Genomic DNA, 27,332 nt, shown 5'->3' on the forward strand with positions numbered 1-27,332 from the left:
ACACCTGGTATTAAGATGCGTTTTGGTGGATCGGATCACAAGTGGAAGAGGGAGACACATTCCCGTTTACACCTGGTGTTTAAATCCGTCTCTTTTGTCCACTTTCAACCACTTCTGTCCTGATTTCTTCAAGGGGAGGGTCTATGGGCGGGTAAATGTATAGCCTTTTTCAGATATTTCAATCTAATGGATGAAATAAGGCTAAGCAATTTACATATGAACGAACCCGGAGACGATGGAAAAACACACAGAGAACATCAGCAAGACCAGCCGAACACTGTGAGTGTGTGTTAGAAATCAGGAATGGTGAGAGAACATTGTGCTGGTATGTTTTTCATCTTCAAACCAAACTTGGGTCTTCAGCCGACAAGGTTTAAATCCCGTCTGGTTAGCGCTCTTCCCATAATGTTCATGCGTTAGGTCAGTAGATGGAGAGTAGGGCGTCTTTTAGAGGCTGTTTGAGCGCATTTGACCACATGATTGTCTACACAATGAAAGCAATCCGGTCGAATGGGTTTTCCACTACATCTGGGGTTGGGTACTGTTCACATTATGCCTGAAATTCGGTTTTGGTACCCAACGGTACCTTTTTTCAGTACTTTAGGGATATCTACCTCAATAACTGTAAAGAAACTATAAGTCATTTATAGAAGTGTTATTGACTGCCTTGGTCGCCGTCTGCCATTGTCTGTGATGTTTGTTTACAGTAATATATTCACACGTAAATACTAGGCTACTAGCTACTTAATTGAATTCATAAAAACAACCATTTTAATATACTATATTATCTACAGTATATTTAAATTTTATTTCTATGAAATGTTTCCACCCACCACAAATTCTGTTGTGTATTTTCTGGTAATCAAATGAAGACGTAAAACAAATTTAAATTTATCTTTTAATTATATATAATTAAACAAACTTTTTTTTGTCAAACAAGGTGCTGCACAACAGAGCTTTATACTGCTCAAATTAAAACATGGAAGAACATTTTTGTTTTTTCCATAAAAAAGAAAGTTTTGATAATAATGTATCATTATTACATTAGTGTTGGTATTATTAATACTCTTGAGACGTATCTAAATTCTACTGTACAACAGTAATTTATTTGTCGAGTTAAACCAAACTTATTTTGACGGATTGCCGTGAAGAGCTTTGAGTTTCTGTGTGTTTATTATATGACGGGAGTTTCTCTCAAATTAAACGGTAAAATGCTCATGAAGTGACTCTCAGAGTGGATCTGGGGTTGAGGTTCATGTCCTCGTGTAAGACGGCAGAGATGGAAACACACAACTGTCATGTGCGATTCAGTGTGTGTGTGTGTGTGTGTGTGTGTGTGTGTGTGTGTGTGTGTGAGGTAAATTAAATCGCCATTAATTCACAGAGACACGCAGGATTCGTATTTAAATAGTCTTTTTGCAGTTTAATATTCACAAACACTAGTCTATAATCATCAGATGCGTTCTCAGGTACCGAAATGTGGCACAGATTGATTTAATACACTCTAAACCCTAACACTCAAAATAATTAATTGGTTTGAGTAGGACAAACTTAAATTAGTTCAGTCATATTAACTTTTATGAGTATTATTTAGTACTTTCTTTTTCTTTCAAGTTCACAGAACTTATATTTTTTAAGTAAACTGACCTGTTTCATTGTTTTGAGTTTTATGAAATTATTTCTTTTAATTTAGACAAACTTAAGTTTAACTGAAAGTGGGCGAGGATTTCTATTTCCCAGCATGCTTTGCCCATGGCACTCAAAAGGGAGAGTAAATTATAAAATTAAGTGTTAAATAATGTTTTTTGTGCAAGATTAATGTGTAAGTGGGAGATTTAGTAGTGATCAATGTTTTGTTAATCATTAAATCGCAACTGATTGCCAACTTATTCGGGTTTGAATCGGTACTCTGTAGTACCGGCGTAATTCAGTCGGTGCCCTTAAAGGAATAGTTCACCCAAAAACAAAAATGTGATGTTTTTCTGCTTACCCCCAAGGCATCCAAGATGTAGGTGTCTTTGTTTCTTCAGTAGAACACAAATGAAGATTTTTAACTCCAACCGTTGCTGTGTTTCAGTTGTATAATGCATGTGAACGGGGTCTAATTCTATTAGAGAAAAAAAACATGCACAGACAACTTCAAATTAAATAGCGGCCGGGACATAGATATATACATAGATTCCTCATTAATCCCTGCGCGGATTGCTCGAATGAGGAATCTACGTATATATATCTATGACCCGGCTGCTATTTTGACCTCACTCACAGGAAGTAATGGTGGTCTGGAGAGCTGATGACATTCGTCTGATATGAGGAGAAATAATAGCATAAATACCGTTCGTTTTCTAGAGGAAACCGATCGTTTCGTGTCTTAAGACATCAATGTGTCGTCTCGAGCCGTAGTGTTTAATTTGAAGTTGTCTGTGCATGTTTTTTTTTTTACTCTTATAGAATTAGACCCCATTGACATGCATTATACGACTGACAGACGGCAACGGTCGGAGTTAAAAATCTTCATTTGTTTTCTACTGAAGAAACAAAGACATACATCTTGGATGCCCAGGGGGTAAGAATAAAATTTTCGTTTTTGGGTGAACTATCCCTTTAAAAGTACCAAGTTCAGTACCCAACCCTACCTCTGGAATTGGTCAAAAGTGGACAAGCTCAAAATGTTTCAGACCCCGTTTACACCTGTTACACCTGATCGACCAAAATGCATCTTAGGCTGCGTTAACACTGCAGGGCTTAATGCTCAATTCCGATTTTTTGAAAAAATTTGATTTTTTTGCAAGGCCGTTCACATTTCCAATTAAATGCGACCTTTTGTGATCTCCTGTGTGAACGTGAAATGACCCAGAAGTGACCCGCATGCGCAGAAGAGTACTCAACGGTCAACAACGTCACTTGTTGTTTACGGAAGTAGCCAAATATGGGTGTCAGCATTGGAGTTCGTTTAGCTTTATTAAAGTTATTTTCGCAACAAAGCCAGCACCATTACAACCTTCTCATGTTAAGAAGAAAATTAAAAAAGAGGAGGAGAGCAAGGTTTTTGGCCATGGCGTTTTGTGGAGCAGTGGTAGCAACGTCGGTACAGAGAAACGTGTGGGTGTGGAGTCGCAGCCAGGAGTGGTGGGAAACTGATGTGAGTGGCTTTACTGATCGTCAGTAACTTCAGAATGACCAGATCCACCTTCAATTATGTTTGTGAGCGCCTTCAACTAACTTTGTCACGGGAAGAGACACGTCTGCGGCGGCCCATAACAGTGCAGAAACGCGTTGGAGTTGGAGTGTATTGGCTAGCAACAGGTGCGTACTTCTTCTTTTATTGGCGGTTAGCAACTATTTCTTGTGCATTACCGCCACCACTGGACTGGAGTAAGGAACGGTGTTTATCTTCTCATTCCCGCCTACTTCAACGTACAATGATGACGTTTGTCGCGTATCAACGACGTGCGGGTCGGATACATGTGACCTGGCAGTTCAGACTGAAGACGCATTTCAAAAGATCGGATATGTATCGGATTTGGACCACATACCCAAGTGGCCTGGGTCGCATTTGAAAAGATCGGATCTGTGTCGTTCAGACTGTCATGAAAAGATCAGATACAGGTCGCATAAGGGCAAAAAAATCGGAATTGGGTCGTTTCAGCCTGCAGTGTGAACGCAGCCTAAATACCAGGTGTGAACAGGGCCTAATACTCACCAAGTGGCAATAAACAGGACGATAACCAGCTGAGAAAATCCCGGCTGGTTTTCATTCACACCGAGGATGTTTGCAGCGACTTTCCCTGCAGACTCCCAGAGACCGTGTCCGAGTCCAGCAGCTCGACTATGCTGTAGGGTGAACAGTCCTCCAAACCGAGCTTCCCACAAGCCCACCCGCAGAACCCTTTCTCTAAATCCCTGACCGACATCCACCACTCGCTGAAGGCCCAGGACAGCTGCACCACAGCCGAATACAGAGCCAGCGAAAACGACAGAGCCACGATGAGCACGGGATAGAAGATGATGAGGAAGGGGCACACCGTGATTTTATGGCAGAACGTCCGTTCCTCGTTGTACACCAGGAAAATGTTGTACCAGGTGAGAGTCCCGTAGTAGAAAGAGGTGATGAAGGACAGGACGAAGACTACAGGAGCACAGGAGAGACTCCACAGGACGATGTGAGGACCCTGAGAAATGCCGAAACCACACGAGCGGCTCGATCCCTCTTGACCGTCGCATTCGGCATCCAGACGCTCCTTCGATCTCGCCATCTCGCGCAACTCTCTCTCTGTGAGCGTCACGTGAATGTCCACCATCTGACCTTTCTTCTTCCCACGCGTGATGGTCCCTGTGAGCGTCACGTAGCGACTGTCTGGAGGCACAGCCCAACCTAATGAGGTCAAGACATTTCATTTACAACGAGACAGAATGCTTTCCATATTTTAAGACAATTAAAGAAACACTCCACTTTTTTTGAAAATAGGCTCATTTTACAAGTCCCCTAGAGTTAAAGAGCACCTATCATGGCATTTAAAATGTTCCAAATATTGTTTTAGAAGTCCCCAACAACAGTTTTGCATGCATGCAATGACAAAAAAGACTTTAGTTTTCTTATAATATGCATTTATTTTTACCTGTTTTGACAGCGATTCTCAAATGATTCCTTTAGTGATTCACTTTTCAAAACCCCGCCTTTACGTGACGCTAATCTGCGGTGATTGGTCCGATGACCCAGTCAGTTGTGATTGGTTTAGTCTGTGCAGATATTTTCGGAAACGGAACGCCCATCAAAGTCTTATAGTGACAGTAATTTGTTAATATGTGTCAGGAGTTATGAATATGAAAACCGCGTCGGTACTGTTTGATTGTAATATGAGCCTCAGCTGATCTCATTCATAAAAAACTCCTCTATTCTCCTCACGAAGACTCGCGACAAATCAACATCCCTCAGGGCTTTTAGTTCAAAAGTGTGCAGATGAGGAGACATATTGATAGATTCTCATATGTCTGTGTCAAATTTCTAAACGGAGGAGTATTTTTTATTCAATACTTCCTCAAAATGCGCAGATGTAGCCTAATCATGAGCGATTGAGTCTCTTATGTGTTGTTTTCAATTCATCCTGGCAGCCGGAGGGCGCTCTGTGCACATGTAGTCCATATACAGACAGACGAAGAAGAACCATGTGCCATAATAGAAGTCCATAATAAAAGCTTCCTGAGATCGCGAAACATACATTTGACGACTAATAAACACACAATCGCGACGATGTATGGTTTGTCTTCAAGCCACTTAGTCTTCAAATGCTCATCCTTGGGCAGATGAAAGAAGTTTGCTTTTGAGTCGCACTTCAGAACAGCGTCTCGTCGCCATGATGTTTTCTAGTTTTCACTGGCGTCTCGTGGCCATGATGTTTTCTAGTTTTCACTGGCGTCTCGTGGCCATGATGTTTTCTAGTTTTCACTGGCGTCTCGTCTCCATGATGTTTTCTAGTTTTCACTGGCGTCTTGGAGCGCAATAAGTGGGCGTATCGTATTCAAATAACTTGACAAGTTGACGTCATCTAGTCAGAGAAACAGCTTCGGTCTTCTAATGATTCTTAAAAATGACTCCGAGTCGACTCTTACTTTTGAAAGAAAATAACTATATATACGGTGCACTGTCATATTTCAAGCTATCACAGGATGTTTTTGTTCACTTAGATCTATGTTACACACTACATGAAAGGTAAATTTCAAAATTCCATGATAGGTGCTCTTTAAATAGTTGAGTTTTACCGCGTTTGAATCCATTCAGCTGATCTTTGTATCTGGCACTTTTAGCATAGCTTAGCATTGATTCTGGTCAGTCCATTAGCATCTCATTCAAAAAATGACCAAAGACACTTTCAATATTTCTCCTATTTAAAACTTGACTCTTCTACAGTTACATCGCGTGCTAAGACAAACTGAAAATGAGCCTATTTTCAAAAAAAGTGGAGTGTTCCTTTAAAGGGATAGTTCCCCCAAAAATGAAAATTATGTCTTTAAAGGACAACTCCGGTGGAAAATGAACCTAGGGGTAATTAACACATGGTTACCGAGTAGATCGTTCTCTGGGATGCGTTTTCATGAAAATCGAATGTAAAGAGTTTTATCTCTAAAACAGATTAGCTTATAACGCTAGTATATGGGGCACAGAATAAGTCAAATTAAATCGCTAGTTAATACCTCTAACAAGGCTCAAAATAGCCTCACACTAACACGGTAGCATAATGAGGGTCCCTACATGCAAACCGAAGCATTGAGAACTTTGTAAGTGTACAAACAGTTTAATAAGAAGATACTTTATAAAGACAGAACATTATGCGTATACAGACAGGAGCCATCTTGCAAAACAGTCTTGACGAGTCGAGCCACGAACGCTGTGCTAAGTGAGCTGGTCGATAGGAATTAAGTTTGTGAAATCTAATTACATGGAAATGCATGAATTGTTAATTACCCCTAGGTTCATTTTTCACCGGAGTTGTCCTTTAATTCCTTTCGACCAGCTCACTTAGCACAGCGTTCGTGGCTCGACTCGTCAAGACTGTTTTGCAAGATGGCTCCTGTCTGTAAACGCATAATGTTCTGTCTTTATAAAGTATCTTCTTATTAAACTGTTTGTACACTTACAAAGTTCTCAATGCTTCGGTTTGCATGTAGGGACCCTCATTATGCTACCGTGTTAGTGTGAGGCTATTTTGAGCCTTGTTAGTGGCAGAGGTGGACAGTAGCTAAGTACATTTACTCGAGTACTGTACTTAAGTACACTTTACTTGTATCTGTACTTTCCTGGAGTATTATTTTTTCGGGAAACTTTTACTTTAACTTCACTACATTTGAAAGACAAATATCGTACTTTTTACTCCACTACATTTCTATCAAGGTCCTCAAAGTCAAAAGTAATTTCTGTAGCAGATTTGAAAGTCAGTGGAGGATTTTTTTCTTCTTTAAAAGTTTTTTGTTGTTGTTGTTTTTTCAGACAGCCTATCAGTAATCACGCTTGTATACGGTCATGTGAAGTTTCCCAACATTTTTTGAACACTGATCAGTTTATAGCAAAATGGAAGAAAGTGGTTCCTCTGTGAAGTGTGTGCACCCATGGCCATACTTAAAAAGTATGTTTCAGTTTTCTGAAAAGATTAAAGATGAGTTTAGTTGGCATACAATTGATCAAAAATGTAAACGTTTGGGAGAAAGGGAAAAGTAAACAATTGGGAGAACATCGGATGTGTATCAGTGTATTGGATCCGTGCATTTGGTCTTAAAGTGACAGCAGCTTTGTGTAACTTTTATACAAGTATTGAAATGAGTTTAAGGTAGTCGTATGCTAACATGTCGGATTGAGCTTCACTGACTGGCTTAAACCACCATAGTGGCATAATGTGCATTTATACAATAATAATAAAATAATGCATTGACATAAAAAATGAAATTTACTTTTGATACTTAAGTACTTTTAAATACAAATACTTCTGTACTTTTACTTAAGTAAAAATCTGTTTTTAGAACTTTTACTTGTAACGGAGTAATATTTGACCAGTAGTACTTTTACTTTTACTCAAGTAATAGAGTTGTGTACTTTGTCCACCTCTGGTTAGTGGTATTAACTAGCGATTTAATCTGACTTATTCTGTGCCCCATATACTAGCGTTATAAGCTAATCTGTTTTAGAGATAAAACTCTTTACATCCGATTTTCATGAAAACGCATCCCAGAGAACGATCTACTCGGTAACCATGTGTTAATTACCCCTAGGTTCATTTTTCACCGGAGTTGTTACTCTCCTTTATGTCGTTACAAGACTTTCATTCATCTTTGGATCATGAATGAAGATCTTTTTGATGAAATCTGAGTGACTTCTGTCCCTCCATTGACAGCTATACAACTACCACTTTGACACTTCAAAAAGTTCATAAAGAGATCATAAAACTAATCCATATTAATTGAGCGGTTTAATCCAAATTTCTCAATCGCTTTATATGATAAACATCAAAAATTAACAAACAAACAGAACGACATGAGAGCGAGTAATTCATGACAGAATTAAAAAAATTGTGTGAATTAACCCTTTAATATATAGTATATTATTGATTTAACTGCACTGACACTATCAGATGAGAAAAAAATTGGAACTGAATTGAGCTGAATAATGACACTATGGGCCAGATTTACTTACAGTTTGCTCCGGTGCAAACCCTCTTTTGGTGTTAATAAAAACTACTGTGAGGATTTACTAAAGACACTCAGTGAAGAATTAGCTCTGAAAAGGCTTGAAGGGTTATTTTTGCGGCTGATCTTATTGCATTTGTAGGAGTTTCCCTTTCAGACACAGTATTTATAGGAGGAGAGTATTTAAATGAATCACAAGGTGATTTACTAACGTTTGCTCTCGGCAATTTACTGGTGTTTGTGCCATTATTTAAGCACATCATACACCAGATGCTAATGGGTAGATTGTGTTGATCATTATGTAAATGATCGGCTGCGTCTGTGTCTTAAATTAGTGTCGTCAGTAGATCACACGCTGAACTTTACAGTCATGTCAGCACTTTAATGGAAATTAGCTTTCACGCTAATTTGCACAGTTTAGTAAATCTGGCCCTTACTTTGCAACTTCGACAGTTATTGAACTGAACTGAATCAACAATGAACTGAATCGAGCTGAATAATGACACTATTGTCTTTGGTAGAGCTCAAATGGGCTTGTTTCATAATCAACATTGTTTATTACTGTAAAGCTGCTATGAAACGATCTGTATTGTATAAAGCACAGTAGAAATAAATGCTACTTAACCTAAAGGAGGAATCAAATTTTCATTGATATTGTAAGATAAAAAGTTCAAACATAATTTAGTAACTTTCAGAACTCAAAACTTCATCCCCTTACTAAGAAATAGCACTTTGCCACTGTCTGGTGAAAAATAAGTACCTTCACTTTTAGCATTATGTAATTTTCAGTTCATTTTGTAAAATAAGAAAAAGTGTTTTTCCATGCTCTTGAAAATTTGTTTGGAGTTTTTTGCAAACAGAATGCAATGATTTATTGAAACTAAACTGCAAAAATAAAATATCTTGGTTAGGATATGTTACAAAATTAGTCTCTTCTGCTCACCAAGGCTGTGTTTATTTGATCAAAATACAGTAATAATAGTGAAATATTATTATAAATTAAAATAGCTGATTTCTAAGTGTATATTCTAATATATGTTAAAATGTAATTTATTCCTGTGATCAAAGCTGAATTTTCAGCGTCATCACTCCAGTCTTCAGTGTCACATGATCCTTCAGAAATCATTCAGATATGCTGCTTTGACTTTGGAGCTTATTTGACTTTTCTTTATAATGGGAAGACATTCCTACACGTTTAAAGGAACACGCCACTATTTTTGAAAATAGGCTAATTTCCCAGCTCCTCTAGAGTTAAAACAGTAGAGTTTTACAGTTTTCGAATCCATTCGGCCGATCTCCGGGTCTGGCGGTAGCACTTTTAGCATAGCTTAGCATAGATCATTGAATCTGATTAGACCGTTAGCATCTTGCTCAAAAAATGACCAAAATTTTGATATTTTTCCTATTTAAAACTTGACTCTTCTGTAGTTACATCGTGTACTGACGTAAAATGAAAAGTTGTGATTTTCTAGGCCGATATGGCTAGGGGTGCACCGATCCGATATTAGGATCGGATATCGGCCGCGATACTGACAAAATAGCTGGATCGGGGATCGGAAAAATTAACAGATCCACAAGCCGATCCAGGTGTTTTTTTCCGTCGCAGCAGAACCTACGTCATTCGTCAGCTTCACGTGTGTCGCATGCTAGAAGGGAGCGAGCCAGAGATTCGGCTGTGTGGAGGAGATATTTCACGCTTGCCACGCCAACTAGTTCGTCGCTGTTTCGAGGGTATTACTGCAAAGTCAGGGTCTTTCCTGCATTGACATTTTTTTGACGGCCAAAGCCTAATTTGATGAGTTATTGTGATTTACGAGTGATGTAGAACAGATGCTGCGCTTGTGACTGAGTGACAGAGAGACCGATCTGAGAGCTCCTCCCCCGCGCGCGCTCTCTGGGTCTTCAAAATAATCAGTGTTCGCTCTCATATTTCACATATTAATCCAAATCAAAAGCTCGGAAGACCGAAACCATGTTGCACGTGACACATTCGGACAATTTTGTCCTTGAATTATCACTGGGTGTGAATTGCGCTCAAAAAACATTGACTCTTCTCTGACCAGCTGACATAAAGCATACTTTCAATAAGCGGGAGACAAATTATATCCAGTTATGAAGTGTTTTCTGTGTGTTGACATCTTTCGCGATGTTCTAACAGACGGGATTCACACACAACGCGTCTGCTAATGTCCGATTCGTGACCTAATGACTCCTTTGAACCGAATCATTTTAACGACTGGCCAGAACAACTGATCTGTCCAACACTGAACTCATGAACTCAGTTTATTAATTTACTCAGAACGCAACTGAAATGAGAACACAAGTGTGCTTACCCATTTTAGCAAGAGTGGGTAGTAAGAATTATTTTTAATTATCAACAGTATTTCATCTTATTTCTGTTGACAATGTGTAGTAAAATAAATAGGCCTAGCCTACAATCATTTAATCTGGAGTGAGGTGAAACCAGAACAAAGTTGTTATTAGCTAGCTGAAAATTTTTATTAAATTGATGTTGATTGATTAAATATGGTAGAAAATTAGACTATTTGTTAATTTGTAATGCTACTTTTTAATATTGATATGATTATATACCAAAACAATTATCTGTAGTGTAAAAAATGTTTGGTAACTGTCAGATTACTATTGTATGTTTGACCAATACACTGTTTTTTGTTTCCACTGCTACATTTTATTTATTTAAAGAAGTTAGATTACATTCTATTTTAGATTTGAATGCACAATTGTTTTTTAAATAAATAAGAATTCAACACCTTACATACATCTGTTATTTTGTCTTAGTTATGTTTAGTTAGTAAAGTCTGGTGCCTTTAGTCTCTTCAAGGAAGGTATAAGGTGGAAGATATACAGTTTATTATTAATTCAACAATATATCGGATCGGTATCGGGTATCGACAGGTACACAAAGCCCAGGCATCGGTATCGGTATCGGGACTGAAAAAGTCGGATCGGTGCACCCCTAGATATGGCTAGGAACTATACTCTCATTCCTGCGTAATAATCAAGGAATAATCAGGTGCTGTGTAATATCATTGCGCCGCTGCACTCATGGTACAGCACAAAGCTCCTTGATTATTACGCAGGAATGAGAGTATAGTTCCTAGTCATATCGGCCTAGAAAAATCACAACTTTTCATTTTGCAAGTTTTTAATAGGAAAAATATGGAAACTCTTTGGTCATTTTTGATCGAGATGCTAACGGTCTAATCAGATTCAATGACCTATGCTAAGCTACGCTAAAATTGCTACCGCCAGACCCAGAGATCGGCTGAATGGATTTGAAAAAGGTAAAACTCTACTGTAACTCTAGGGGACTTGGAAAAAGAGCCTATTTTCATAAAAAGTGGAGTGTTCCTTTAAATCCTTTTCTTTACCAGGAAAGATGAGATTGCATGCTTCACCTTCACTGCTGGGGTTGTTGAGAAATGTAGCCCCTTCTTCAGAGTTCCTCTCTCCAGCCTCACCATCTCCTCCATGCTCTTCACCAGCGGCTCTCTCTGGATCCGAGCGGTAGACGATGATGGACTCCGGCCGGTGTTCTCGCTTCCTCCTCTTCCGCCGAGTGCTGCTGGTGCCGCTGCTTCCTTCATCCACCTCCGATGGGACAGACTCCAGCTGCTCCACCTGCTCCATGCTCCGGTTCAGTGTCTCACAAGCTTTGGGAGGAGCTACAACTTAAGAGAGACTAGAAAAGGCTATTTACTCCATCCACACATGATACGCCTGTGAGAAAGAGAGAGCAACATGATGCACAGTTGACGACATTATGTAGTCTCATTTGAACTAAAAGGCTTAAGTATGTAAGTTTGTTCAAGAGAGAATATAAATGTCAAGTTGGGGCAAGTTGTCACCGTGGTTTTTTTAATGTTATAATTATATTCACAGTGTAATATCCGGTACGGGTGAAGGTGTATTAACAATACAGTGGACATCTACCAGTTTTGTTACTGTTAACTAAAATGCAGATTTTTTTATTTTATTTAAACAAGTAGTTCTGTCAACTCGATTAATTGCGATTAATCACATATAACTAGTTTGTTTGTGTGTGTGTGTGTACATTTTTTGTTATATGCGCGATTAATCAAGTTGACAGCACTAAAAATAAAGTTGATTAAGTGCATGAACTCGATTAATCGCGATTAATAACATTTATGTGTATATATATTAGTGCTGTCAAATCAATGAATTGCATCTGTGTGTGTGTGTGATATATATATATATATATATATATATATATATATATATATATATATACACATACATACATACATACATACATACACACACACACACACACACACATATATATATATATATACATATATATATATATATACATATATATATATATATATATATATATATATATATATATATATATATATATATATATATATATACATACATACATACATACATACATACATACATACATACATACACGCACAGATGCGAATCATTGATTTGACAGCACTAATATATACACACACACACACACACACATTACATTTTATAAATGACGATTAATCGAGTTGACACAACTCGATTAATTGTGATTAGTAGCATCTAACATACAAATGTTATATATATATATATATATATATATATATATATATATATATATATATATATATATATATATATATATATATATATATATACACACACACACACACACACACACACACACACACATTAATCACGATTAATTGATTTGCCAGCACTAAAATAAAAGATAAAAATGTATGGAATGTTACAAAAAATTACAAATTGGAATAAAATAACTTATGTTGCAGTACTAAAATTACTAAATAGAAAAACTGTTAAAAATTACTAAAGCACACAACAAAAAGACAAACTTAAACTAAAATGAAAATATAAAAATAAAGCTAATTTAAAAATGATTGCTAAAATAGTATATAAATAATACTATAATAACACTGACATCTTTTGTGTAGGAAACAACACCCTTCCGTCAGCGAGCTGGGTCTCATTAAACTCTATTGTCAGAGAAACAAAGACATACAGGAGACAAAGGAGTCGTAAGGTCAATCATAGGATTGTGTTTTAATAAAATAGCGTCTGAAACTAAAAATCCTTCATTTGAACCCCCTTTGGGATCAGGGTTTATTTTAAATCAGTGTAAATGCCTGAGCGCCAGGCGGAGGCTGTTTTTCTCTCAGCTGATCCGCTCTGGGTTTAATAATCACACCATGATCTCCTGTAAGAAGCGTCTTATTCACAAACACATGAAGCTTCTGTTTAATTCATAACTGTATGCTTACCTACCCGAAGCACATGCATGAAAGAACCGCTATGAAAACTCTTGCGATGAAATGTTTAGCTTGGTTAAATGTCCAACAGCAGCCGCCATGCAGATGCGCCTGGGCCACGATGAATACAAGCCCCGCCCATTGACTCCGGAACGCCTGTGCCGTCCAATCAGATGATGGTAAATCGAATCCCCTCCGCTTCCAGCCAGTGAAATACTACTACTTTAACACTATAATCAATATTTTATTCTAAATATATATATTTTATAAATTAATGCAATTTAATTAAATATCATCATTACATTATTATCATTATTATCATATTATCATACAGTCTATATCTATGGGTTAAATCGGTTTCATTATTTATTCAGAAAACAAGTAGCGTTTCACGCCAGGTTAACCAAATGTAGGGCCTACTCACTTATTTATTTAATAATTTATTTGTATTTATTATTTAATTTATTTTAAACTATTGTTTAAAAAAAATAAAAAATAAAAACCTACCCGTCAGTCATAATATCGTGGAGTAACCCTATTTTTTTACGGTCTATGGGAGTAACGGACGTTTTAAACAGACGCGCTCGAAATGCTACTACTTTTATTGATACATACATTGATATATTATATATATAGTTTATAATTTAATATATATATATATATATATATATATATATATATATATATATATATATATATATATATATATATATATATATATATATATATATATATATATATATATAATCATTATAATTATATATATAATATATATATATATATATATATATATATATATATATATATATATATATATATATATATATATATATATATATATATATATATATATGTATATATATATATAAATTGCGTCCGCATGTTCCATTGAAAATGATTTATTTTAATAAAATAAGTATTTAATCAAATATTTTATAAATTAATGCAATTTCATTTATATGCATATAAAATATCATTAAAATTGTAATGGTACTTGTCGCACATGTTTAAATCGGTTTCATTATTTATTCAGAAAATAAGTAACGCTTTGTCTCATGCCAGGCTAACCAAATGTACTCACTTTTTATGTACTAATAATTTATTTAAATGTATTATTTAATTTATTTGAAACTATAGCCGATGTCGTCACCAGTCAAAATCTCGAGGAGTAACGGACGTTTTAACGGACGCGCTCGAGCTCCGTATTTAAAGCACATTGTTCGCCTTTTAAATCCATATTTGAGTTATATAACATCTCAAGACTGGAAAATATATCTATTTACGTGATCTGTGTGATATTTTCAAGCACTGTGTGTGTGTTTTATCGGGTTTTGAATGGATGAGCAGACGGTAAATCAACTGGACAACCTCCTGCTTCAGTTAGGTGATGAAAGCGCTCAATTTCGTTTATTTTTTTAAAACATACTTCAATGTTAAACTTGATATTTACTGTATACTATTATATCTACGACAGGTATAGAGACTCGAGAACTTGCTCAGAGGAAGGATGACCTTAAACAGCAAATACAACGTGAGTTTTTAGGCACACGTTCTCAAGGATAAGCCTTGGACAAAAAAGAAGCTTTTTTATATGTTAAAAACCTGTTTAAGGTCATGAGTTTGTCATCATCAGTTGGTCTATCTTTTATGTTTAGTTTGTGAGTCCAACATTCAGGAGAAGAAGGATTACATGAACACAACTCACATTACCATCAGCAAACTCGACGAGGAGATCCAGCAAAAACAAAACACTGTGAAGTTTATCAAAGAAAACACCAAAAAGTATGGCAAAGTGTGAGGCTCACAATATTTTCAAATCTGAGTATAATATTGTATAATATGAATGTAAATGTTCTGATATCAGTCAACAGAGAACAGGACATCTGCTGCTTCAGTATGAAAAGACACTGGAAGCGGAGCTAGAAAAGAGACAGGACAGCTATAAGCAAGACATGTAGGTCCAGCTTAAAGGGATAGTTCACCCAAAAATGAAAATTAGCCCATGATTTACTCACCCTCAAGACATCCTAGGTGTGTATGACTTTCTTCTTTCAGACAAACACAATCAGAGTTATATTAAAAATGTCCTGGCTCTTCCAAGTTTTATAATGGCAGTGAATGTTGCTCTATTTTTGAAGTCTATAAAAGTGCATCTATCCATCATAAAAGTGCATCTATCTATCATAAAAGTGCATCTATCTATCATAAAAGTGCATCTATATCCATCTTAGCTGCTCCATTCGGCTCCGGAGCCATCTGAAGCGAATTGATGCGTTTGTGTAAGGAAAATATCCATAAAATGTCTAACTTCTGGCGGACCATCTTCTGTATTCAACTTACGGAAAAAGTGTAGTGCTCGCAACTCTCGCAGTTCAAAATGCTTACGCTACGTCTGGCGAGCGTAACTGGTGTGCAATGTCGTCAGACTTAGCGTGAACATTTTGAACTGCGAGAGGTGCAGGCACTACACTTTTTTTATTAACCACCCAGAGTTGTGTGGAGCAGTTTTATGGTGGATAGATGCACTTTTATGATGGATAGATGCACTTTTATGATGGATAGATGTACTTTTATAATAGATGGATGCACTTTTATGATGGATAGATGCACTTTTATGATGGATAGATGCACTTTTAGGATGGATAGATGCACTTTTATGATATATGGATGCACTTTTATGATGGATAGATGCTCTTTTATGATGGATATATACACTTTTATGATAGATGGATGCACTTTTTTGATGGATAGATGCACTTTTATGATGGATGGATGGATGCACTTTTATAATGGATAGATGCACTTTTATGATGGATGGATGGATGCACTTTTATGATGTATAGATGGTCTTTTATGATGGATAGATGCTCTTTTATGATGGATGGATTGCACTTTTATGATGGATGGATGCACTTTTATGATGGATGGATGCACTTTTATGATAGATGGATGCACTTTTATGATGGATGGATGCACTTTTATGATGGACGGATGCACTTTTATGATGGATGGATGGATAGATGCACTTTTATGATGGATAGATGCACTTTTAGGATGGATAGATGCACTTTTATGATATATGGATGCACTTTTATGATGGATAGATGCTCTTTTATGATGGATAGATGCTCTTTTATGATGGATATATACACTTTTATGATAGATGGATGCACTTTTTTGATGGATAGATGCACTTTTATGATGGATGGATGGATGCACTTTTATGATGGATAGATGGTCTTTTATGATGGATAGATGCTCTTTTATGATGGATGGATGCACTTTTATGATGGATGGATGCACTTTTATGATGGATGGATGCACTTTTATGATGGATGGATGGATAGATGCACTTTTTTGGCCTTCAAAATCTAATCCTCCATTCACAGTCACTATAAAGCATGGAAGAGTCAGGATATTATTTCATATAACTCTGATTGTATTCGTCTGAAAGAAGAGAGTCATATACTTGCCCCAACACTGCTCAGGAGGAACTGTAAAATGCATCTGTAGTAGATTGTGTGCGACAGTAAAGCTTTAATCATGTAGAGGCCCTTAGAAATTGACATATCAAACATGATACAGTAGGCTTTATAGGGTTAAAGATGCTTGGTCTTTGAAGGAAAATGTTCCAGGAGAGAATCGAGAGCTACAGGAACGTGTTTGAGCAGCACAAGGATCGATACTGTCAGAACTCACTGGCTCAAAAACTGCTGAAGATTCAAGCAGAGAACGAGGGAATCGAAAGGAGAATCAGAGTCATAGAAGAACAAATAACGGAGAAGGAGAGAGAACTGACAGCAGCATTCGGTAACTATCATGTATCAAAAATATCACGTTGTATCAATGTCTGGATGAACTATTCCTTCATCACAGATCTTCTGTTTTGACAGGTGAGGAGGAGCCAATCACTGATGGCGTAGACAGGTATTATCTTTACAGCAGGTTTGTTTTTATCAGAGGTTTGTTGCCAGGGCTTGAAATTAACTTTTTTGACCCCCTGCCACAGTGACTTTTTACCAGCCACTTTTTTTTCTCCTCGACATTAAGCCTGTTCATGTGCTTTTCCGGATTTTGTGTGTGTGTGTGTGTGTGTGTGTGTGTGTGTGTTGTAAATATAATTTATTCTGAAGAAATATTCGCAACAGTGTTCAATCAGCTTTGACATATTTAAATCTACATATCTTTGATATTTTACCTTTTATAAAGGGCATTTCCCCCTAATCTTATTAAATATAGGCTATGCTTCAGCTTTCAGTTTATATTCTTAAATTTGATCTATCAATTAAATTACAATAAAAAGACACTGTAGGGCTGTTACCAATCAAATTAAATAATTTACACTGAACAATTACAACTGCATTAAAACATTTATGAGATTGTTTTAAATATTTTTGAATATACAAATTAAAAAAGTTGGAAAGAATGTTTATACATGGAAGTAAACCAGCAGGTGACCGTTTTAATGAGTGAGTCATTGAGTCGATTCGTTCAAATGGCTGATTCATTTAAGAATGAGGCAGTCGTTTATGAATAGGTAATTGAATCTTTGATACAAACGATTCATTCAAAGCGCTGAATCATTCAGTAACATTGATTTCTCCTCGAGTGGCACAGCGCAACATTGTTACCGTCAGTTTATTATACATTAGGCTATACATATTATTATCCACTATCGATCGAAACTAACGCTAAATTAATCCAGAATAATTCTTGCATTTTGTTGATTCCCTAGTTTTTTGTTATTGATGTTTTAATCTGTCTAGTACAATTACCTTTCACTTGCCCCTTCAAAAATCCACTTGTCCCACAAACATTGTTCTTTAACTGTAAGAATACACATTTAAGTACTGTCAAGTTATTAACAAAATCAATATAAGTAATAATAACTCTTATATAAATAATTTTGTTTTTTTTAATTCATTGATGTCCAGTGCACAGATATAGACCTACCGCAGCTGGTATGTAAACACATCACACACAGCTGTGTTGATGGCTGATTTAGTCACATTCAGGAACGGTTAAACAGAACTAAATTAATATTATTATTACTGGTAAAGTTACCGCGTACCGGACATTTTCTCACCGCTTCCCAACTCCCAACATGCACACGCACACACATCTGTGCAACTGTCGTTGTACTGTAGCCTATGTCAGCATTGCATTATTGTCCCATCTCACCAACAGTTTAATACTCGCACATCCAAACGTAGTCAGAGAAGGGCCTCATCTTCTTTCCGATCACATGAACGTAGTCGCATTCTCTCAAATTGCCCAATGAATCACTCAATTCTCATTGGCTACCTGCCAATTGTGGCAGGTAGATTGACAGTGTTACCCGCCAATTGCAAAATTCACCCGCATTTGGCGCGTGGTCGGGTGTTAATTCATGCCCTGTTTGTTGCATTCTTCTAATGAAAATCACTTTGAAAACAGTAAGTGTCCAGACAATGACGGCCTTCAAACTGAAAGCGAGTCGTTTGATGAAATGGTCCCTCATCAAGAGCCCATAATGCAGGTACTTCTACTGTACAGCTCCATATACATGAATAAAAATATTCAAAATGGTTCGCTTCCATTGAAAACATGAGAAGTTATTGTGAGTTCTGTGTCTTCCAGAGGCCTGAGGAATACGCAGATGAGCACATGGCTGATGAAGATCCTTCTGAGGCGAATAAGGATAAAACTGCAGAAAGTGAGTCTCAAATGGACACATTTTCCCACAGCTTAAGGACAAAGCTAGAAACAGGAGAAGGTAAACACCAGCATATATTAATATTTTGAAAGTATCACAATAAACACATCACAATAAAGTATTCCTTTCATTTTAGATCACATGCAAGAAGGCGATCAGAGTCAGTCAGAGAAGGTGAATGAACCGGTTTAGTTGAAATACACACAACTGGCTTTAAATAATTAAAATATACACGACCAGTCATGTTTGTAATAATTACGCTTTTTTGTGTTTTTGAAGTCTCTTCTGCTCACCAAGGCTTGATTTATTTGATAAAGAATACAGTAATATTATTACAATTTTCTATTTGAATATATTGTAATTTTCATTACCCTAGTCTTCAGTGTCACATGATCCTTCAGAAATTATTCTAATATGATGATTTGCTGCTCAATTATAAATAATGGTTCCTATTAGTGTTATCATATTTTTGTGGGAACCGTGATTCATGATTCTTTGATGGATAGAACAGCATTTATTTGAAATAGAAATCACATGATAAATGTCTTTACTGTCACTTTTGATCAATTTGAATGCGTTCTTGATGAATAAAAGTATTAATTTCTTTAAATGGTGCCCTGGCACACGCATTTCATTACTTTTGTGGTAATGTCTGAAGTTCTACCATGGACTCTGTCAATTTTTTTTTACTCTGAACACATCTTCCTTTCTTATGAATGACTTCAGTGCCGTTCTTTTCTCAAAGAAAAGCTTAACTCCAAGACTTCCAGAGTCGCGGCCAAAGCCGATTGGAAAGGCCGCTGTTCGCCAGCTTCTTTGTTTTCAAGTAGCACGTGGAACCGCCACAACTCTGCTGTCATTATGTTAAGCCCGCCCACCGACTCTATACACAATGTGATTGGCCTGACCAGAGTTTGGTTTTTCCAGCTCGCAAGCCAACGGAGAGTTGCTAGACGCCCTGGCTGCAAATTAGATTTGCTGACACTAGGGTGCGTCTAGATTTCTAGGCTAGCGTGCAAGAAGACTGAGCCAGTTCTCATTAATATTCAACGAGCTATGCTGCTTGACTCTGATTGGCTTACAGCTAGCCAATGAGAGCCTGGCTATTAGCATCCTTTACCCAGCGCAACAAGTAGAGGAACTTTGTATACTATCGTCTGGAATGGCTGCAGAAATGGCTTCTTAAGGTATATTGTCATATATATATATGACGTTCAGCCATCCTTGCTGTATATGAAAACTGTCACTGAGCTAGACGAATTCTGTGGGCGTGGTCTCAACTGGGCGAGCTCATGAATAGTAATGAGCTCAGGCAACACCACGTCAGACTAACCAGCTTTTGTAAATGACCTGATTTCTCCACTCTTTTCTTTTCACATATGGACCTAATATATTTTTTAAAAATACAAGTAAGGTTTTGAAACTTCAGACATTACCACAAAAGTAATGAAATACGTGTGTGGCAGGGCACCTTTAAACAAACTAACTTTTGAATGGTTGTGTTTCACAGTTTTCATAAAAATATTAAGCAGAAAAAACTTTTCAAAATTTATGATAATCAGAAATGTTTCTTGAGCATCAAATCATCATATCTGAATGATTTCTGAAGGATCATGTGACACTGACTACGCTTACATGGACAGCAGTAATCTAATTATTGACCTTACTCTGAATAAGACAATAATCTGATTAAGGCGTTTACATGAGTTGCTTTTAGAATATTACGTTCATGTTCCCATTTTACATGTTACAGAACATAGCTCGATTAATAGTACGTCATTACGTACCCATGCCACGCTACGCTGTCCGGCGTCCAATCATAGCGCGACTTTCGTAGGTCTGTTCAAATCAATGGGCTCAGGCAACCCGCTGTAACTTTACCTGCGGGTGTCGCTGTTGGACAGTGTGACTTTATAAAAACGAGTGACTTTTATACTTTTTAATGTAATTATATATATATATAGTTTTATTTTTTGTATATATTGTGTCTTTCAGTTTTTTTTAAGAGACACTGCCCATCTTGCCTCCTTCTTGACAGCCAACATTTCGAATAATAGCTTTTATTAATGATGAAAATTAAGGTTTCAAAATCGTGATTGTTTGGATTGTTTTTTTCTGCCATCGAGCCACAAGCGCTCACTGAATGGCCATATAGCTCGCGAGCCTAGAGGTTCCCGACCGCTGTTGTAAGCAGACAATTATGAATCTGGGATTACAGATACAAACGTATTGTATGTTACTTTTACAATGAGCAGAATTATTACAACACAAAGAAAAAAAATATAGAGGAGGCCATGTCCGAGTGAGCAGTCAAGCAAGACACGCAGTCACGCACCATAGCAACACGTCATGGCAACGACATTTCAGACTGAAAGATACGTAAAAGATAAACGGGAATTTGAGCGCATTGTTACTGTTTTGTACGCGCGGTTATATTAATTATAATCCAAATTCTGTTTTATTTGTCACAATATTATTGATGATTATATTGTAAAGAGGGGCACTTTATATACTTTTGATACGAGCCCCCAAAGCCCTCCCCTCTGCACTTGCCTGGTGTGTGTGCCTGGTGTGTGTGTCCTGTCACAAAATGCGGCGAAAACTCATACGCAACGTTAATAGTTAGATTAAGGTGTGTACATGTCTACAATGCACTTGGATAATGCGACTAAAATAGGCATACTCCACATGTCTTAATTCGATTTTTGTTTAATTCGAGTATGGCTTTAACCGGATTAAGGTAATTAGAAATCGCTGTTTACATGGTAGTTTCTTAATCAGAGTATGGTCTTAATCAGATTAATATCGGAGTATTGTTGTCCATGACTGAAGACTGGAGTAATGATGATAAATTCAGCTTTCAATCACAGGAATAAATTACATTTTACTATATATTCACATAGAAAACAGTTACTTTAAACGGTAATAATATTTCACTATTTGTATTGTATTTTTAATCAAATAAATGAAGCCTTGCTGAGCAGAAGAGACGTCTTTCAAAAACATAAAAAAATTATAATTATTCCAAACTTTTGACTGGTAGTGTACTAAATATTTTCTTATAATATCTGTTTTGGATGAACGCAGCAGGGGAATGTGAATGTGTCATGTGCTTCTGAGCCCATTGTGGAAATGTCCGAGGAGGAGGAGGAAGAATATAACTTGGATGCGACCACAGCAGATCCTCAAGAGGACACATTGACTGAGGGTCCCGTCTGCCCTCCTCCATCACCGGCTAGAATTAAAGCCACACCAGCCACCCCGACCTTCTCCTTAAAGTACGACCCTCAGCAGTGTTTATGATGGAGCGCACCGTACCTCTATAAGCTGCCATCTGCCACTTACATTACATGAAACACCATTTGCAGCCCATTTTACTTCATGCATTTTTCAGGGATACACCTAAATTGTGCACAACTAGTCAAGTCAGCTTTATTTCTATAGTGCTTTGATGAATCATTCACAAGAGCAGGGACATGTTTCAGGAAGTAAAAATGGTTTTAATAGAACTATTTTGAGTGATTACTGTTTGATCTGTTAACAGCAACAGTCCCAGCTGCTCACCTGGACGACAGGAGATCTCAGACACCAAGTCGCCCGCTTTTGTCTTCTCCATGATGTCTGGTCCGAGTACACCTGGGTTCTCTAAGCTGGGATGTGACTTTGACGTGGGATCCGCGGCAGAAGAGGTGAACTTTAGAAGCTGGAAGACTCATGCATTGTTTCATCAAAGACAGTTTCATCAATGTGTGTGTGTGTGTGTGTGTGTGTGTTGTAGGCATCTCCATTTACCTTCACAAGCTCCTATTTCAGCGACAAGGTATTTCTGGAGAAACGTGGATGTTTGTGCTTTATGGCTGAATGTTTTAAATCTGATTTTGTATTTCTGGTAACAGAAGTCACCAGGATCAGCACCCAAGTTCTCAGGTGAGAAATATCTACACTACATGTCTAAAGGTTGGAATAATTAAATATTTATTATGCTTATGCTCCAATTATTTGATCGTAAATACAGTAAAAATAGTGAGATATTTTTACAGTTTAAAGTAATAGTTTTCTATGTGAATATATGTTAAACTGTAATTTATTTCTGTGATCAAAGCTGAATTTTCAGCATCATTACTCCAGTCTTCAGTGTCACATGATCTTACAGAAATTATTATAATATGATGAATTGCTGCTCAATTATTATTGGAATTATTAATAATGGTTCTTAATATTATTAATGATGAAAACAAAAATTTTTGTGAGAACCGTATTCTATATACATTCCGATTTTTGATGAATGGAAAGTTAAAAAGAACAACAAGTAAAATAGAAATCTTTACTGATACTTTTGATCAATTTAATGCATCCTTACTGGAAAAAAAACCTTACCCCAAACTCTTGAATGATAGTGTATCACGTTTCCACAAAAATATTGAATATTCAATGTTGATAATAATCAGAAATGTTTCTTGAGAAGCAAACAATGATGAAAATTCAGCTTTGATCACAGGAATAAATTACATTTTACTATATATTTATCAATTTAAACTGTAATAATATTTCACAATATTACCATTTTTACTGTAGTTTTAATCAAATAAATACAGTGAGCAGAAATTTCTTCAAAAAAAAAATATTCCAAAGTATAGAGACGGAGTGACACGTCAATCTGAAAACCACACCCACCGGGGGGGAAACAATCAAACCGTCTCCATTGACCTTCTATTACATGAAGCGGCTCCTTGTCATTTCTGACTTAACAAAAAACATAATGTCTAAAAGCTGATATGTGACAGGGTGTACAGCAAACAAGCTAAACAACACAGAACCAAAAAAACAGAAGTTTTTATAAGCCGTTGACCCAAAAAAACAAGCGTTTAAGGACACAAAAGTGGATACAGGCATTGAGACAGAGCGCAACACTGAGAACAACACCTACTAGAAGGGAACGTAATCAGCCACAGGAAATATAATATATAAAACTGATATTTGGATATTTGACTTAACAGCAGTGATGCCAGTAACGCATTACTTAGGGTGTTTTCACACCTGAAAGTCCGCTCCAAGGTCCGACCCGAAGTTCATGTTTTGATACATTTGGTTAGTTTTGGTTTGGTTTCACATTGCGATTATGCGAGCGGACTAAAGAACTTTACATGACACACTTGCGTCCTGTCATCATCATCTATGTGGGCGGCATCTGGACATTGATTGGTTTGTAAACGGACGTGCGTCTGACGTCAGCGTCTTCGACAAGAATGAATGAACGGACGCATATCGTTGCCACTATTGAACAGTGCGCATTGCTTGACTATTTTTTATTCATTACGTTTAAAAGTGGACATTTCAAGCTTTATATACACATATTTCTCATGTTTGTGAGACGAGTATCTGCTGAGTTTCGGTTTATTTGAGCTCCAGTTCATGTGCAAAGCATGTGATCGCTCCCACAATTATTGTCTGCTATAGACTATTTGCTTCTTATTTATTAAATCCAGGCAATTATCTGATTAAACGTTGATTAAAATTAAGATACAATTTATACAAAACGAAATTCACAGTAAAGAAAGGCTTTCTAAGCAAAATCATACAAAATTTCGTTCAAAATCATTACTGACCTTCTGTCTTCTGACATATTGCGCATCTTTTCACTTTTCATAATCAATGTAGCCTAGATTGAATTTAAAAATAACATTATAATATTTAAACATAAACAGGAACTTCCTGTAAATGGTCTGAATGTCCAAACCATACAGACAATGCTTTCACACTAGAAACGAACCGAACCTTTGTTCAGTTTGATCTGGACTGAGACTACCTCTTTTCGTCGGACCAAATTTCATCTGTTTGGTCCGGACCGTGGTCTTTTTTTTTATTACAACTGTAATTTTGATTGGGACCAAACTGAAAAGTCAGAAAATCCGGACCAAACAAGGTACGTGTGAAAACGCCCTTAGTAATGCGTTACTCAAATCTGATGACTTTTTCCAGTAACAAGTAATCTAACGCGTTACTATTTCCAAACCAGCAATCAGATTAAAGTCATTTATCCAAGTCACTGTGCATTACTATTTTTGTCATTTTCCTTAATAAAAATATATATTTTGCTTTCTTCTTGCGTCTCGGGGAGAGTATTTATGTTAAGTGAGGTCAAGAAAGACTGTCTTTATTACATTTTTTATTAAAACAAGTTTTTTTTTTTTCAGGAAATATTTTTTATTTTCAATTTAAAATGTCAGGAGATACATTGTTGACATTACTATTAAAATTGCACTTCCATTAAAGGTAGTGTTGGCAAAACCGGTTGTCATTTTTATGTTGAGGCGGCAGGGGCGTTGTCGGCAGCTGCTGAATGTAACTAATAAAGTAACTTGTAATCTAATTTAGTTACTTTTAAAATCAAGTAATCTGTAAAGTAACTAAGTTACTTTTTAAAGGAGTAATCAGTAATCAGTTGACTTTTTCAAAGTAACTGTGGCAACACTGCTTAACAGTGACTAAATGTTTACTGCACACGTAGGCATATGAGTGTCAGGATCCCAAAATGTACCCATTCTTCCTGCTGATGCTTCACGTCTTATTGCCTGTATCCACTTTTGTCTCCTTAAATGCTCATTTTTTGGGTCGACAGCTTATAAAAATGTAGTTCTGTGTTTTTTTAGCTTGTTTTCTGTACACCCTGTTACATAGCAGCTTTTAGACATTGTTCTGTTTTTTGTTATAAGTCAGAAATGACAAGGAGGCGCTTCACGCAATGCAAAGTCAATGGAGAGCGTGGATTAACCCCCCCCCCCCCCCCCCCGGTGTGGGCGTGGCCTAAATGAGTTCTGTCTCTATATATAATATTTTGCCTATAGAAGACTAAAGAAGCCTATAGAAGTTTTAAATTTACATAAAAATAGTATTATATTTTTGATGGCCTAAATGAGTTCTGTCTCTATATATAATATTTTGCCTATAGAAGACTAAAGAAGCCTATAGAAGTTTTAAATTTTTAAAAGTATTATATTTTTGGTTTTGTGACATTTTCATGAGAAATCAAAGAGTTAACGCTGTTGTTTCCCCTCAAGGTTTCATGTTTGATGAAGCCGAGAGTCATCAGGAGGAGTTTTCCTTCTCGTTCGGGAAGGAAAGCCCTCAGAGGAGCTCTTCCACGCGCGACGCTTCAGGACCTGCGGATTCCTTTCCCTTTTCATTCAGCTTTGGAAAATTATAACTTCATAAACATAAATCGTATCCTTATAGCTGTGCTTCAGAGATGTGTTCAGATGTCTGTTACATGCTATACTATATGAAGTGAGGAGAAGTGTTTATGCCAGTTACATACGGCTGATTCTACTCATGTTGCGATTTTAGTTTGCTCAACATGTTTCAAAATAACTTGGTCATTTGAATATATACTTATATTACAATGCATGCATTATAATTAATAGAAAATTAGAGGAATGTTTGAATTCTTGCATGTTCTTCTCATTAAACACTGAAACACTGAAAACGTTTCCCTCTACTCACAACACAGCAAAGTATTTTTTACTATATCTTTTTATTATATATTTTTTTTGTATTATATGACAGTACATTCCTTTCAATATAACATTCATCTGCATCATTTACATGTTGATTTTTATGGCTTACAATTACAGACAGAAACAGTGAATAACTGACTGCACACTTTCAGTTCTGTAGATTTCAGCAAAACCATTTCATTGTTGTTGACAGTAATAAGCAAAACTGTTAAATATGGAAGTTTGAAATGGTGAAACTCACAAAACCTGTCAAGAACACGTCCAGTTGCATAAACACAGTCACTATGTTAAGACTGTACTAGTCTGAACAACTAGCATTTAGCCAATCTGTCTTACTTTTCAATTTCAGGTTAGACCAATCTGAGGGGCCAAGCACTGAAGGTACGTAGCCACCTGTTGTAATCGTTAGTGTTCCTATTCTTCTTCTTCTCTAGAAGTTTAGTTATGAAATTTGGCACACGGATGGAGGACAGTCTGAACCATAGATGTACATAATAAAGGCTAAATGTCTCGTCCGCGCTGCTGACCAATGGAGGTCGACGTCCGCACATGGCGGCCATCTTGTCACAGTCAGCTCGCTCACTCGTAACATTGTGTTTTAATGGTGCATGTACTTTTTAAATAACCATAACTTGCTCAATTGTCTACCGATTTTCA

At 36.7% G+C, this 27,332-nt stretch overlaps 2 protein-coding genes across 2 annotated transcripts; one reads left to right on the top strand and one right to left on the bottom strand.

The window, feature by feature from the left end:
* Positions 1 to 2,559: 2,559 nt before the first annotated feature.
* On the bottom strand, positions 2,560 to 13,196 carry tmem169b (transmembrane protein 169b). The gene is made up of 3 exons (XM_079821350.1): positions 13,139 to 13,196; positions 11,595 to 11,916; positions 2,560 to 4,375 (listed from the first exon to the last, which is right to left on the bottom strand). Exons 2-3 carry the CDS (start codon positions 11,824 to 11,826, stop codon positions 3,759 to 3,761), a joined length of 849 nt encoding a protein of 282 aa, XP_079677476.1. The 5' UTR covers positions 11,827 to 11,916; positions 13,139 to 13,196; the 3' UTR covers positions 2,560 to 3,758.
* A 1,421-nt stretch (positions 13,197 to 14,617) lies between these two features.
* Positions 14,618 to 26,640, top strand: LOC307129751 (uncharacterized protein). The gene is made up of 14 exons (XM_079822437.1): positions 14,618 to 14,850; positions 14,941 to 14,997; positions 15,122 to 15,248; positions 15,331 to 15,420; positions 17,089 to 17,276; positions 17,360 to 17,393; positions 18,903 to 18,984; positions 19,086 to 19,221; positions 19,298 to 19,335; positions 22,249 to 22,439; positions 22,706 to 22,850; positions 22,940 to 22,981; positions 23,058 to 23,088; positions 26,220 to 26,640. The coding sequence occupies exons 1-14, from the start codon at positions 14,802 to 14,804 to the stop codon at positions 26,363 to 26,365; spliced, it is 1,356 nt and encodes a 451-aa protein (XP_079678563.1). The 5' UTR covers positions 14,618 to 14,801; the 3' UTR covers positions 26,366 to 26,640.
* The last annotated feature ends 692 nt before the right edge of the window (positions 26,641 to 27,332 follow it).

Source organism: Gobio gobio (assembly GCF_949357685.1).
Source record: "Gobio gobio genome assembly, chromosome: 7".
Lineage (NCBI taxonomy): Eukaryota > Metazoa > Chordata > Actinopteri > Cypriniformes > Gobionidae > Gobio > Gobio gobio.